The 15,976-nt window shown below is 39.5% G+C and overlaps 1 protein-coding gene across 7 annotated transcripts in view; it reads left to right on the top strand.

The window, feature by feature from the left end:
• The window catches only part of CSMD3 (CUB and Sushi multiple domains 3), a 1,888,113-nt gene that overhangs the window by 1,640,507 nt on the left and 231,630 nt on the right, over positions 1 to 15,976 (top strand). For 4 of the 7 annotated variants that reach the window (XM_077271102.1, XM_077271099.1, XM_077271098.1 and 1 more), the window contains 3 exons: positions 2,403 to 2,591; positions 2,719 to 2,865; positions 12,239 to 12,274. In XM_077271102.1, coding sequence (XP_077127217.1) covers positions 2,403 to 2,591; positions 2,719 to 2,865; positions 12,239 to 12,274 — 372 coding nt within the window. The remainder of the gene's footprint in view (positions 1 to 2,402; positions 2,592 to 2,718; positions 2,866 to 12,238; positions 12,275 to 15,976) is intronic. The other 3 variants (XM_077271097.1, XM_077271103.1, XM_077271101.1) reach the window with 1 other exon arrangement.

Genomic DNA, 15,976 nt, shown 5'->3' with positions numbered 1-15,976 from the left:
CAGCATGTATTCTGTCTCTCACAGTCCTGTTAGTTTTTCTTTAAGAAGCCCATCTTCTCTGCACTCATTACCTGTACTAATTGCATCTGTTTGAACTTGTTACCTGTATAAAAGACACCTGTCCACACACTCAATTACAATCCAACCTCTCCACCATGGCCGAGACCAAAGAGTTGTCAAAGGACACCAGGAACAAAATTGTAGACCTGCACAAGGCTTGGATTTCTGTAACTCCCATTGTTTTCTATATAAGTTATAAGGTATGCTTATCTGTTTTCATAACCCCATCTCTGATGGTACCTAAAAGCAGTTATTCCCATTCCAGGCAGTCAGAGATTCAGAAGAATCTGAAGTTTGCAAATATCGTTGGATTAAATTATGCTAAATTTATTCAATTTTGTCATAAAATTGAATAAATGTATCACTTTTGGACTCACTTAAAGAAAAAAAATGAAATGCGCAATGGCTAAGATCAAGTGTAGATTTGAGCCGAAATTTGGTCCATTTTCTGACTTTAGGCTTAAAGGGTAATTCGCTTTGTTTCTTCAGGGGCGCCTCAGTTCTTTGCCTCCCAGCTTCTTCCTTGCTTGGAGAGTGGCGTGCTCTTAAAGATTGAGAGGACCGTATTTTTGGTCTGAGTGTGATTTGACGAAACAATGGAACGCACTTGGACCAATTTTATTCTATTTAGCCGTGCACATGTCCGATCATTCCTTGGACAGACTTTACATGCTTGATTTGCATCCTGAAATCAGAACAAATATGGTCATTCAAGTCAGTGAGTCTGTCGAAAAAATCAGACTATACTTGGATGACATTTGAGTGCAGTCTGATTTCCACGGACTAAAAGAATGAAGGAGAAGGATAATTTTTTCTCCATTTTTTTTATCATCCAAGAAAATTAGATCCCACTGTGATTAAACTCTGATCAAAGTCTGAGCAGAGTTCGATCAGAGTGTGATTAGCACAATCTTCCTGATTCTCTTGGATGAGAGAATATACGGTTGTCTAAATGTAACCTAACAGAAATGATTAGTGGATCATCACACAGCTGGGGTAAACTGTAGATTTACCTCTTCTGCCATGGAAGAAACTTAGGGTACCGTCTCACTATACGATTTACCAACGATCACGACCTGCGATACGACCTGGCCGTGATCGTTGGTAAGTCGTTGTGTGGTCGCTGGGGAGATGTCACACAGACCGCTCTCCAGCGACCAACGATGCCGAGGTTCGCTGGTAACCAGGGTAAACATCGGGTTACTAAGCGCAGGGCCGCGCTTAGTAACCCGATGTTTACCGTGGTTACCAGCGTAAAAGTAAAAAAAAACAAACAGTACATACTGACCATCTGATGTCCGTCAGGTCCCTTGCCGTCTGCTTCCTGTTCTGACTGAGTGCAGCCGTACAGTGAAAGCAGAGCGCAGCAGTGACGTCACCGCTGTGATCTGCTCTCACTTTCCGGCCGGCAGACAGACAGAGCGGGAAGCAGACGGCAAGGGACCTGACGGACATCAGATGGTGAGTATGTACGTTTTTTTTTTTTTTTACTTTTACGCTGGTAACCAGGGTAAACATCGGGTTACTAAGCGCGGCCCTGCGCTTAGTAACCTGATGTTTACCCTGGTTACCAGCGAACGCATCGCTGGATCGCTGTCACACACAACGATCCAGCGATGACAGCGGGAGATCCAGCGACGAAAGAAAGTTTCAAACGATCTGCTACGACGTACGATTCTCAGCAGGGTGTCTGATCGCAGTAGCGTGTCAGACACTGCGAGATCGTAACGATATCGCTAGAACGTCACGAATCGTGCCGTTGTAGCGATAAAAATGCCACTGTGTGACGGTACCCTTAGGACATTGAGGCTTATCAGATCCAGCGGTATGGATAGCTTCAGAGAAGTACATGTGTGTTATAAAGGTCAGTGCTCGCTCCTTGCAAAGGAACCTGGCTACTCTGAGACTGCAGAGGTGGCCGGTAACCTAATGATCAAGAAACTACACAAATAAGCATCTCTACATTCTTGAGAACATAGAGAAGTAAATATTTAAAAAAATAAAATTATGACCTCAACAGAGTAAACTAATAAATAATTATGTGTCAGTATATCGAAGATAAAAACAATCCAGAATCGCATCATATTAAGGCAGAACAGATTTCTACGGTCGATTATGCATAAACATGGCTGCGGAGAAAAACAAGAAAGTTGTAAAGAAAAGACAATTTATAGAGAAAAAGTTGCAGGATGTTATTTATAATCCTATAAGTTTAAGCCGCCTGCAGGTGGAAATCCTTCTTGGATTTGTTCTTATTCATTTCTAATAGAAGTATATAAAGCAGCTGCAGCCAGAGATAAACCTTCCTTTTATGAAGACTAAATATTCACTCTCTTTTGCAGTGCTTTGCCCGGCCAACGAAATGCGCCTGGACTCGACAGGTATCATACTAAGTCCTGGATATCCTGACAGCTACCCCAACCTTCAGATGTGTGCGTGGAGCATTAGTGTGGAAAAGGGATACAATATAACCTTAATCTTCGAATTCTTTCATACTGAAAAGGAGTTTGACGTGCTTGAAGCATTTGACGGTAATGAAACATTATGTCATTGAACATAATTTGATGCTTTTGTTCTTTCGATGGCATTTTGTACAATGCACTTGTCTTTTCTCTGAATGTTTCGCACGTGCTAATCTGCAAATTTCATTTGGAACAGGACCGAACAGTCACTATCCGCTACTTATTTCCTTAAGTGGGGATTATTCCTCTAGTTTTAATGTAACCAGTAGTGGTCATGAAGTTTTTTTACGCTGGTCAGCAGATCACGGGACCAACAAGAAAGGATTCAGGATCCGATACATAGGTAGGATATTTCTATCATTTTATTAACTCTGTATTGAATATGATATATTTTTCCTTGTTTATATTTATATATTTATGAGTTTGAATTGACATAATCTTTAAAATATCAAGTTTTATAGATATTCTATTGAGTTAATGCACATTTTATTGATTTCTTTTTATTATATCACAAAAGTCCAAATCTCAAAAATTATCATAAGATCAATTTGTTTGACCTTTCTTGTTAAAGGTGTTTTCGTATCGTATCAATAAGATACGCCACAAAAATCTAATAGATGTAGATCCCACCCCTGAGACCAGCAGTAAAGTAGATTCTTGGTGGCCACCAACTATGATGAGGTGGCTGCCATCTATCTGCTACACATGCCAGGCAGCTTTCCATTCATTTTCTACCTAGATGTGATGATCAGCAGTTACCACTCCTGACAGTTCTGTACCATAAGATCTATGAGACATTGGTGGCATATCCTCAGGATATGGCATGCATGTCTTTTGTGGGAATACACCTTTAAATAGGACTGACACAATCAAGGTAACATTGGCATAGACCGGGTCATTGTCTAAGGTAACATGCCAATACATAGTAAATGAAGTAACAAGCGTACTAAAATTAATATATAAATAGTGGCAAATCTGCATTGACTGGAGAAGGGTGTAAAAAGGTGAGTGCTATTATTTTATGCTTATTTTTTTAGTAAATGTGAATTTTTATTCAAGATTTTCATGAAGACTTCTACAGATTAAGTCGTCATTTGAATATACTCAAAATGTATATATTTTATCTATTACGACCAATTATTTACTGACAATTTTTAGTCCTTCATCCATAGATTTCCCAATAAAACTAAGCAGAAGAGTATAACTCGGACGAGTGCTAGGAAATGCTTTATCGGGTAGCACTCAGGCCAGTGTTATACAATGGGGCAGTGCAGATCTTCATTTTTTTCTCATGCCAATTCGGCATGAGAAATATAATTCTGTGAGTGGCTCCACAAATAAGATCACATTGGACACACTCGTATGTCATCCGAGTGCAGTCCAACATCTGCGGACTCAGACAGTGTAGCAGATGGACAAAGTAAGTTCTCCATCTTCTCCTCACCTGTAATATGATGCTCTCGTGTGAGAGAATCAGATCATAGTAAGCTGACACTTTGATAAGAGTTTGAGCCAAGTATCATTAGCATAATTGATTCAATTCTCTCGCATAAAAGAATCAATGTTTGTGTCACCCTAGCCTAAAGGTACCTTCACACTAAGCAACTTTACAACGATAACGATAGCAATCCATGACATTGCAGCATCCTGGATAGCGATATCGTTGTGTTTGACACGCAGCAGCGATCTGGATCCTGCTGTGACATCGCTGGTCGTTGCTGAAAGTTCAGAACTTTATTTGGTCGTCAGATCGGCGTGTATCGTCGTGTTTGACAGCAAAAGCAACGATGCCAGAGATGTTTTACAATGGTAACCAGGGTAAATATCGGGTTACTAAGCGCAGGGCCGCGCTTAGTAACCCGATATTTACCCTGGTTACCATTGTAAAAGTAAAAAAAAAACACTACATACTCACCCTCTGATGTCTGTCACGTCCCCCGGCATCCGCGCTGCTGCTCAGAGCTTCCTGCACTGAGTGTGTCAGTGCCGGCCGGAAAGCAAAGCACAGCGGTGACGTCACCACTGTGCCCTGCTACTGCCGGCGCTTACACAGTGCAGGGAAGCGGACGCTGGGGGACGCGAATGTAAGTATGTAGTGTTTGTTTTTTTACATTTAACACTGGTAACCAGGGTAAACATCGGGTTACTAAGCGCAGCCCTGCGCTTAGCAACCCAATGTTTACAATGGTTACCCGGGGACTTCGGCATCGTTGGTCGCTGGAGAGCTGTCTGTGTGACAGCTCTCCAGCGACCAAACAGCGACGCTGCAGCGATCGGCATCGTTGTCGATATCGCTGCAGCGTCGCTTAGTGTGAAGGTACCTTAAGACTTTAAAGAAGCACTCCCATCAAAGTTTTTATACTCTTAATACAGTGGCATGTAAAAGTTAGGGCACCCTTGCTGAAAATTACTGTTATTGTGACCAGGTAAGCAAGTTGAAGATGAAATGATCTCTTAAAGGCCTAAAGTTAAAGATGACACATTTCCTTTGTATTTCAGGCAATACAAATATGTATTTCTACATTTTAAAAATTATAAAAAGGATAATGGGTTGGTGCAAAGATTGGAGATTTGTGAGCTCAGGTAACTTTGACCAAGGTTTCAGACCTTAATTAGCCTGTTAGGGTTAGGCTTTTTCACTATCATCATTAAGAAAGGCGAGGTGATGCAAGTTTACTAGCTTTATAAAAATCTAGCCTCCTCTAACCTTGTGCCAAAAAACAGCCACCTTGGGGTCTTCTAAGTAGCTGCCTAGCACTCTGAAAATGAAAATGATGGAGGTCCACATGGCAGGAGAAGGCTAAATAGAAGATAGCAAAGCATTTTCAAGTTGCCCTTTCTCCAGTTCAAAATGTAATTAAGAAATGACAGTTAACAGGAACAGTGGATGTCAAGATAAGGTCTGGAAGACCAAGAAAAATTTCAGTGAGAGCTACTCGTAAGATTGCTGTTACTACTCATTGCTACTGCATCCTCCCTGTAAAATTCAGTGTCACAAGTATGCAAATGAACATCTAAACAAGCCTGTTGCATTGTGGAAACAAGTCTTTTGGACCAATAAGGTTAAAGCAAAGATCTTTGTCCACAATGACGAAAGGTATGTGTGGAGAAAAAAGGGCACAGAATTTCAGGAAAATAACATCTGACCAACCACTAACCATTTCACGACATGCGCTGAACATGTTTGGCTCATGTCAGGTCTCCCCATTTGATGTGGGCTCTGGTGCTGATACCACATCTTTTCCAGCACATGTCAGATGATTTCATCAGCAGACATGTGCCTCCAATGGCCATGGGAGCAATTGCAATTCACCCGTGGCTGTTAACATGTTAAATACCACTGTCAATCTCTGACAGTGGCGTTAAACATGCTTGCATCATTAATCCCGCCCACCAGCGCACGTGTCACATGACAGTGGGTCGCCAATGGGTTGGCATGACAACCCGAGGTCTTCAGAAGACCCTTATGGTTGTCGTAGCTGGATCACTATGTGCGCCGCCCATACATTGAGCAGGGCTGAAGCTCTGCTGTGTTTAGCACAGACAATTGGAAGATCAAAGCTTCTAGTCTTCCATGGAGACTTTTGAAGCTGGTAAAAAAAAAAAAAAGTTTTAAAAAATATTTAATAAAAAAAAAAAGTTTAAATCACTCCCCAATCATCTCATTCAAAATATAACAATTAAAAAGAAATACATATACTTGTATCATCACATTCAGAATCGCCCAATCTGTCAATATATAAAAATAATTAATCCAATTGGCAAATGGTGTAACGAGAAAAAAAGTAAAAAGCCAAAAAATGAGCCCTCACCCAGCTCCAGATCCTGAAAAATAGAGACACTACGGGTCTCGGAAAATGATGCAATTTATTTTAACAAACATTGGATTTTTTTGACCACTTAAATAAAAGAGAAATTATACCTGCTTGGTATCTACTAACTTGTAATTACATGGAGAATCATAATGGCAGGTCAGTTTTCTTATTTAGTGAACATGGTAAAAAAACACACCTTTTTTGCAATTTCACCGCACGTGGAATTTTTTTACTATTTTCAGGTGCAGTGTATGGTAAAGTGAATGGTGACATGAAAAAGTACAACTTGTTCCACAAAAAACAAGCCTACACATGGCAATATTGAAGAAAAGAAAAGAAAACGGGGTGAAGGGGTTAAGCATGGTGCTGAATCAATCATGCTTTTGGGGCATTGTAGAAGGAAGAGGGAAGAATGGATTCAATGAAATTTCAACAAGTTTGTGATGCAAACATAACACCATCTTCAAAATAAATGAAGTTGAAAAGAGGATGGCTTTTACAAATGGATAATGATTGTAAGCACACTTCAAAATTCACAATAAATGACCTCAAAAGGCACAAGCTAAAAGTTTTACAATGGCCCTCACTGTCCCTTGATCTGAACATCATTGAAAATCTGTGGCTAGACTACAAAATAGCAGCGCATTGAAAACGACCCCGGAATCTCACAACAGAACTCTAGAAATTTTCCAAGAAAGAATGGATGAAAATCCCTCAAACAAGAATTGAAAGACTCTTGTCTGTCTACAAAAAGTGTTTACACGCTGTGATACTTTCAAAAGGGAGTGTTAATAGGTACTAACCATGTTGGGTGCCTAAACTTTTACATTGGCCCATTTTCCTTTTTGCAGTCTTTAAAATGTATAAGATCAAATATATTTATTTGTTTGCCTAAAATATAAAGGACATTTGTTTTCTTTAACTTTAGGCTTTTTAGTAGTGTTGAGCATTCCGATACTGCAAATATCGGGTATCGGCCGATATTTGCTGTATTGGAATTCCGATACCGAGTTCCGATATTTTTGTGATATCGGAAATCGGAATTGGAAGTTCCTATAAGTTCCCTGACTCTCCTTCAGGCCCTGGGATCCATATTCATGCAAAAAATAAAGCATAAAAATAAAAAAATATGGATATACTCACCCCTCCAACGGACCCTGGCTCTCACCGGTGCAAGCGTCTGCCTCCGTTCCTAAGAATGCAGTTAGTGTAGGACCTGCGATGACATCACGGCTTGTGATTGGTCGCATGCACAGTCACGTGACCAATCACAAGCCGCGACGTCATCGAAGGTCCTTCACTCTGTATTCTTAGGAATGGAGGCTGCCGGTTGCACCACTAAGGTCCAGGGCTCGTCCGAGGGTGAGTATATCCATATTTTTTTATTTTTATTCTTTATTTTTTACATGAATATGGATCCCAGGGCCTGAAGGAGAGTTTCCTCTTCAGACCCTGGGAACCATCCAGGATCACTTCCGATATTTGTGTCCCATTGACTTGTATTGGTATCGGGTATCGGTAGCGGCGATATCCGATATTTTTCGGATATCGGCCGATCCAATTCGATACCGATACTTTCAAATATCGGAAGGTCTCGCTCAACACTACTTTTTAGTGCTCATTTCATCTTCAACTTGCTTAATTGTTCAAAATAACAGTAATTTTGACCAGAGCCGCCCAAACTTTTACATGCCCCATATATTGCAATCATCATTCTATATAACACTGTATGCTTATAATCGCTTATTTTGCCTTTCTACTCAGTTACGTTTTCTTTTTCATTACGTCTGTGACATCACGTAATTAAAAAAAGACCAACTGAATCATTCTAAGCTCTATGTAGAAACAGAAAGTCTATTTTCCTTCCATTAGTTATCATTGGAACTACAATTCTACATCACTGCAAAGTTCCTGGTAACCCAATACTACCCACTCTTCCACTGCTGACCCAGGTAATCCACTCCTCCCCTGCCCGGGACTTTGCAATGAGGTAGAATTGTAAATCTAATGATTACTCATGAATCAAAAAATGCTTCTGACATTGTATTATTATGCTGTGTAGTCTCTCTAGATCGCAGAGAATAATAAACATACAAAAAAATAAGTAAACAGGAGATATACTCATCCATCCTCACTTGCCCTACTGTGCAGCCCTACTCTTGTCGGGTCTTCCTCTTCTGTCCAGTCAGTGCTTGGTCTCATCAAAGGTATCATAGGTTTTGTAATGTTATATGGGTGAGACTGCACTGTTGACAGGACAGAAGACAATTGGCCCAGTGCTGGACTGTACGGCTAGATACAGTTGAAGCCAGAAGTTTACATGCACTATATAAAAAGACACATATGCATGTTTTTCTCAATATCTGACATAAGAGCAGAATAAAACTTTCACGTTTTAGGTCAATTAGGATTACCATAATTTTTAATTTTTGCTAAATTCCAGGCTAATGAGAGAGAGAGAGAATGTTTTTAGGCATTTTTACTTACTGCAAAGTCAAAAATTTACATACATTTCATTAGTATTTTGTACCATTGCCCTTAAACTGAATGCCTTGGGTTAAACATTTGTGATACCTTTCCACAAGCTTACCACAATAGTTGATCGGAATTTGGGCCCATTTCTCCTGTCAAAACTGATGTAGCTGATCCAGGTTTGTATGTCGACTTGCTCACACTGGCCTTTTTAGCTTTGCCCATAAATTTTCAATAGGATTGAGATCAGGGCTTTGTGATGGCCACTCTAAAACATTGACTTTGTTATCCTTAAGTCACTTTGCTACCATTTTGGCAGTATGCTTCAGGTCATTGTCCATTTGGAAGACCCATTTCCACCCAAGCTTTAACTTCCTGGCTGATGTCCTGAGATGTTGCTTCAGTATTGCCACATAATCTGCTTTTCTCCTGATGCCATCTATTTTGAGAAGTGCACCAGTCCCTCTTGCATCAAAACAACCCCACAACAAGATGCTCCCACTCCCATGTTTCACAGTTGTGATGGTGTTCTTAGGCTTCCGAGCTTCTCCCTTTTTACTCCAAATGTATTGATGGTCATTATACCCAAAAAGTTAAATTTTAGTTTCATCAGACCACAGGACATGTCTCCAAAAAATGAGATCTATGTTCCTGTGTGCATTTGCAAACATTAATCTGACTTTTTTGCTTCTTTTTGCATAATGGCTCCTTCCTGGCAGAGTGGCTTTTCAACCCATGTTGATACAGTACTCAATATCAATTCACTGTAGATTTTGACACAATCTTACCAGCTTCCACCATCATCTTCAAAGGACTTTTGCTTTTGTCCTTGGGTTTACATGCACATGTCGGACCAAAGCATGTTCATCTCTGGGACACAGAACCCATCTCCTTCTTGAGCAGTATGATGGCTGGACATTCCCATTTTGTTTGTACTAGCCTATAATTGTTTGTACAGATTAAGGAGGCACCATCAGATATTTTGAAACTGTACACAAGAATGAGCCATACTTATGCAAGTCCACAATAATCTTACTATTATCTTGGATGATTTCTTTAGACCTTCCCATGTTGCTACACAAAGAAGCAGTGTGCTTCAGGTGTGCAATAAAATGCATCATGAGGTGTGTCTCTAATTAACTCAGATGTTGCCAAAACAGCTTCCAAACACATGACATCATCATATGGCCTGTCCAGAATTGTTTATAGGCATAGTAATCTTAGCATATGTAAATTTATGACTTTAGAGTAAGTAAATAATAAAAATGAATTAAAACATTCTCTCTCTCACTATTCTGGCATTTGGCAAATATTAATAACTAGATGGTGGCCCAATTCTAACGCATCAGGTATTCTAGAATATGTATGTAGTTTATCTATGAAGATTTCAGAATAATGCAATGAATACACAGGATTCGGATGTCCAGGTGCGACCAATTAGCGAAGCGTGGTTCAAATCCCGCGCCAATTCGCGGCCAGACTGTGTCTGTCGCTGATTGTCAGCCGGGCATGACCAGTCAGTGAAGCCAGGGTGAGCTCCAGGTTTTAGAGGGCCCCGGGCAAAAGAGTCTCACAGCCCACGTAGCATATAACACAGCCCACGTAGTATATAGCACAGCCATGTAGTATATAGCACAGCTATGTAGTATATAACACAGCCATGTAGTAGATAGCACAGCCACTTAGTATATTGCACAGCCACGTAGTATATGGCACAGCCCACGCAGTATATAACACAGCCCACGTAGTATATAACACAGCCCACGTAGTATATAGCACAGCCACATAGTATATAGCACAGCTATGTACTATATAACACAGCCATGTAGTAGATAGCACAGCCACTTTGTATATTGCACAGCCACGTAGTATATTGCACAGCCATGTAGTATACTGCACAGCCATGTAGTATATAGCACAGTCCATGCAGTATATAACACATCCCACATAGTATATAGCACAGCCCATGTAGTATATAACACAGCCCATGCAGTATATAACACAGCCCATGCAGTATATAACACAGCCCACATAGTACATAACACAGCCACCTAGTATATAGCACAGCCACGTAGTATATTGCACAGCCACGTAGTATATAGCGCAGCCCATGTAGTATATAGCACAGCGATGTAGTGTATAACACAGCCCATGCAGTATATAACACAGCCCATGCAGTATATAACACAGCCCACGTAGTATATAGCAATGTGGGCACTATGTACCTATTAAAAAAAATTTAAATCAAAAATAGTTATATACTCATCTTCCGGCAGCCCCCGGATCCAGCCCAGGCCTTTAGCGATGCTCCTCGCGACACTCCGTTCCCAGTAATTCCTTGTGGCAATAACTCATGATGATGTAGCGGTCTCGCAAGACCACTACGTCATCTGGGGTCATTGCCGCAATGCATTCTTGGGATCGGAAGGTCGTGAGGAGCGGGAAAGGCTGCTGCAAATGCCGGAAGGTGAGAAAATAATTATTTTTTTAAATTATTATTTTTAACATTATATGTCTTTACTATTGATGCTGCATAGGTGGCATCAATAGTAAAAAGTTGGTCACACTTACAGGGTTAATGGCAGCATTAATGGACTGCGTTACACCGCGTTATGCCACAGTGTAACGTAGTCCATTTAATGGACTGCTAAAACGCTATGTGGGTGCTGACTGGAGGGGATTAGGGAGGGGCCAATTCGCGGCCGGACTGTGCCTGTCGCTGTTTGGTCACACCCAGCCGGCCACGACCAATCAGCGACGCGGAATTTCCGTGACAGACAGACAAACAGACGGACCTTAGACAATTATATATATAGATGATGGTAATCCTACTTGATCTAAAACAGAAAAGGTTTACTCTAATTTAATTTCAGATATTGAGAAAAACATGCATATGTTTCTTTTTATATAGTGTATGTAAACTTCTGTTTTCAACCGTAGGTGAGAGTCCGAAAAGTTTAATTTTTTTAACTCCTTGATTCCTTAATACAGTAAAATGATGACTGCCATTTTGCTTGAGTTACCAAAAATAATAATATTTTAAAGGAATTTCGATTTGTTTTGAAAGGATTTACTCATGTCTTCCTATATCTATTGACAGAAGTAAAAGAAAAAAGCATATTTTCGGACATTATAAAGCAGCCCATATTTGCAAAGTTATATATAGCACATTATATACAATATATGACAGGAATGATTCTCATTGTATACAGATGTGTCCAGTCTTACTTTTCCGTGAATTTTGTAAAAGGACTTTAGTTTCTCACATTACAAATTCAGTAATTTGTGGCAACATGCTAGCAAAACTCTCAGCAGGCTGCAATTCACTTCCCATCCACTAGCTGGCCATACTTTGACACATATAGCATAAACTTCTCCAGACAGATTATCAGGAAATCATGTTTTTTTTTTTTGTTTTTTTTTTATAAGCTGGTCTCGTGACACTCGTCTCAGCCAAGAGGAAAGGTAAGGAAGGACACATCTGTACCTCTGACATACACTGTGTGAACAGAACCGTAGGCAGAGAAATTCTAACTTGTAGATAGACAACTATGAAGCAGCTGTACATGTAGTATTTTATTAATCAGAATGGCCCCAAAAATGTTTTCCAAAACATTATTAATAGCTGATATCAAGCCAACATATGCTTATGTTCTGTTTTTAATGAATGCAAGGCCACTGTGGGCGCAGTATTAGTGCCATCACATATGGTACTTTGGATGGAGAGAAAATATGGTAACTAACTTTTCTATTAATATGCAAGTTAAGATTCACCCCTGGGTTCTACCCAACACTATAAAAAGAAGCTATAATTATAATCTAGCTTCCTTCTGTATACTTAGCTATTTGCTTTGCCCGTGTAATCCAAAATTACTTCAAACTTAATAGGCATCTGGGAAAGACACATGCTTTAAGTGTCACTATGATGAGATATTATCATGTGCCAAGGGATAATGGATGGAAATAACCAAACAATTGTAAATAAACAGGCACAGACTTAAATGAGCTCGAAAGTATGCAAATGATGTAAGTCAGTATAGACATAGCACATATATACAGTAGCTGCAGAAATTACTTAATCAACTCATGCACGATGTAATGTTAGCAATTATATGTAATTAACATTTACTATATTTCTACAGTACCACTTAGCATTGTTTGGGAAGACAGCCAGCAGGGATTCAGATGCTTAAATGTGGATTATTCGCTTGGTTAATGATGTATGGGATAGGAGTAGTTTTGAAAATATTTACCCCAAATGTTTTATTACTTTACATTAACAGTATATATATATATATATATATATATATATATATATATATATATATATATATATATATATATATTCAAAGTAAGATCCTCCTCGCGACAAGGATGGAAGCAAAATATTAGCAATCGTGATAGGCAAACCCAAACATTAAAGTGTCTGTGCACGGACCCCAAACATGGACTTCTCCAGGAAGTCCGTGTTACTGTTGGGTTTCGGCACCCCGAACGTTGGCTATTTCTCACGCTGTCATCTGTGTGACAGAGTTGGAAATACCGGCAGCGCTGATTGATGGTAAGTTAGTTACTGCCAGTCAGAGAGCTGCGGTTCCCGTGCAGAAGAAAAACAGTTATCGCTGATCGCAGGTGTCGACTCTCCAGTGTACCCCTGCTGTTGCTGATAGCAGCGAGAGCAGGCAAGGCTGATGAGACTATTCATCCAGCGCCTGTGCAACAAATAAATAAATTAATTAATTACTTCATTAATTTAGAAAATGATGTTTGGTCTCTTCTATTTTTGATAACAAATGCAGGCTAAACCAGGATTTGCGGGCTGCAACATCCAGCTGTCAGCTTTATCATGGCTGGTTATCAAGAATAGAGGGGTCCCATGCCATTTTTTTAAATTAGTTTTAAAATGGGTTTTAAAATTTTTGACAGCCAGACAAGCTAAAGCTGGAGCCTGGTATTCTTAGACTGGGAAGGGGCCAAGGATAATTCTCCCCCTAGCCTAAAAACAACAGACCGCAGCCTCCCCAGAAAAGGAGCATCTATTAGATGCACCAATTCTGGTACTTTTCCTGACTCTTTCCACTTGCCCTGAAGTGTTAGCAAGTAGGGTAATAGGTTTGTGGTTGATGTCAGCTGTTTATGGCATTTTAACATATTGGGAAAGTTTATACAGTTCAGACTTGGAAAACAACCAGTTCTACATTTGCTTGTTAAGAAGGTTTCAACAGCCATTTTGTATGGGCCTATATCTGAATGTACCAACTTATCCCTCACATTTTTTGAACATTTATAAGAAACGAGTGGGGGAGATTTAAACTCCTCCACTTCAGGTAAACACCAAGCATTGGCCAATGTTGTTTGACTATGTTGACAATACATTTACTTTCCTCACAGAAGGTAGTTACAAACGGTATTCTTTGCATCTGTTTTATATTCATACTTCTCTTATTAAAAAGGTTGGTAGGATCCAACCCTTGTACCTTATTCTTCTATTTTTTTCATTAGTTTCCTAGGATATTTCCTCTGTTCAAATTTTTTAATCATATCATCCGACACATCTAACTTGTTATCACTTACAATGCGTCTAACTCGCAGAAGTTGCGCTTCAGTTTCCATTTTCCTTTTTGTAACTTATAAAAAGTAAAAAATATATTTTTTTTTTGCCTAAAATAGAAAGGAAATGTGTCATCTTTAGCTTCAGGCCTTTTAGAGATAATTTCATCTTCTACTTGCTTAACTGTTCACAATAACAGTAATTTTGACCATGGGTGCCCAAACTTTTACATGCCACTGTATATATACATATATATAGTCATACACATTTATACTGGAGATGTTGCTTGGGCTACAAAGGCCAATTCTAAAACCTAATTAAAAAAAAAATAATATATATATATATATATATATATATATATATATATATATATATATAAACCATGGGGTGAATACAAAGAGCATCTCTAATTATACAGAACTTTGCTGTAAGGTTAAAGGGGCAGTCTGATAATTAAAATGTATTTTATAAGTATCTATTTTAACACCCTAAGCACTTTAGTAATTTGCCTTATTATACAATGACCTACACATTTCCCTATCCAGTTAATTCCTAATTGTGTTTTTTTTCTTCGCTTCCTGTTATGTTTCATTTGAGAGTATTCTGAAATGAGGTATCACCAGGAGGCTTCACTCACTTCCCAGGAGTGGAACATGATGTCATTGGTGGAGGCACTGCATTCACTTTCCACAACATCTGCTGTTTCTGCCCTCCGTAGATGTCTCCAGTACTATGCTTCTGTCTGGGCCAGCCACAGCTTCTTACCGTGAAAGGAGATGTTTTCAGGAGGTGGTGATAGCAGCACGGTAAGTGACACCAGCATCACCACCTGATGACAATTCATTTAAGGGCGGTGATAGAAGCTGTGGGGCAGCACCAATGTCACTCATCCTGCTTCTATCACTACTTCCTATTGAGGTCTCCTTTCACAGTAATATGCTGTGGCAAGCGGAAACAGGAGCAGAATTATGGTGCATTAGTCATTTCTAACAAACTTTCTGTGAGCACCATGGATTCAGGACATTATTAGAGGATGGTGAGAAAAGAAACTGTGGTAAGTAACTGCAGCGTCATACCCTGATGACATTCTGTCCCAAGGGGAGTGATATACACTACTGGGCATTGAGTGTAGCCCCAGCTTCCTGATAAATCATTTTTTGAGAATCCTTTCAAAGTGGCACAAGAAGATGAATAAAAAAACACATTTAAGGATTAGCAGGGTAGGAAAAGCGTAGGGTATTTTATAATTAAGCAAATTAAAACAAAAGTGTTTAGGATGTTAAAATAAAGAATATTTTAGATATTGGATCACTATTTTTAGTTTATTTGAATGACCATAAGCTCTTAATACAACTTCCAGGGACAGACTTTGCTCAAGCCACTTTGCTTAACATGTCCCAACGTAACACAGGCTTTCATCTTAAAACCTCGATCTACACTTACAACCTAATGTACTGGTACACGTTGGGTATACCATTTTTGCTGTGTAGAATAGCGCACCATCCACTAAAAAGCATTTTGTTTGGCATTCGTTTTTCTTCCAATTGGAGCATATGGGCAATAAACGCTATTGTATGCCTATACAAAGGCATCCATTGGAAACATTCCTATGGAGA

The sequence above is a fragment of the Ranitomeya variabilis genome, chromosome 6 (assembly GCF_051348905.1).
Source record: "Ranitomeya variabilis isolate aRanVar5 chromosome 6, aRanVar5.hap1, whole genome shotgun sequence".
Lineage (NCBI taxonomy): Eukaryota > Metazoa > Chordata > Amphibia > Anura > Dendrobatidae > Ranitomeya > Ranitomeya variabilis.
The sequence above is the reverse complement of the archived record's forward strand: the minus strand, read 5'-3'. Positions and strand labels throughout refer to the sequence as shown.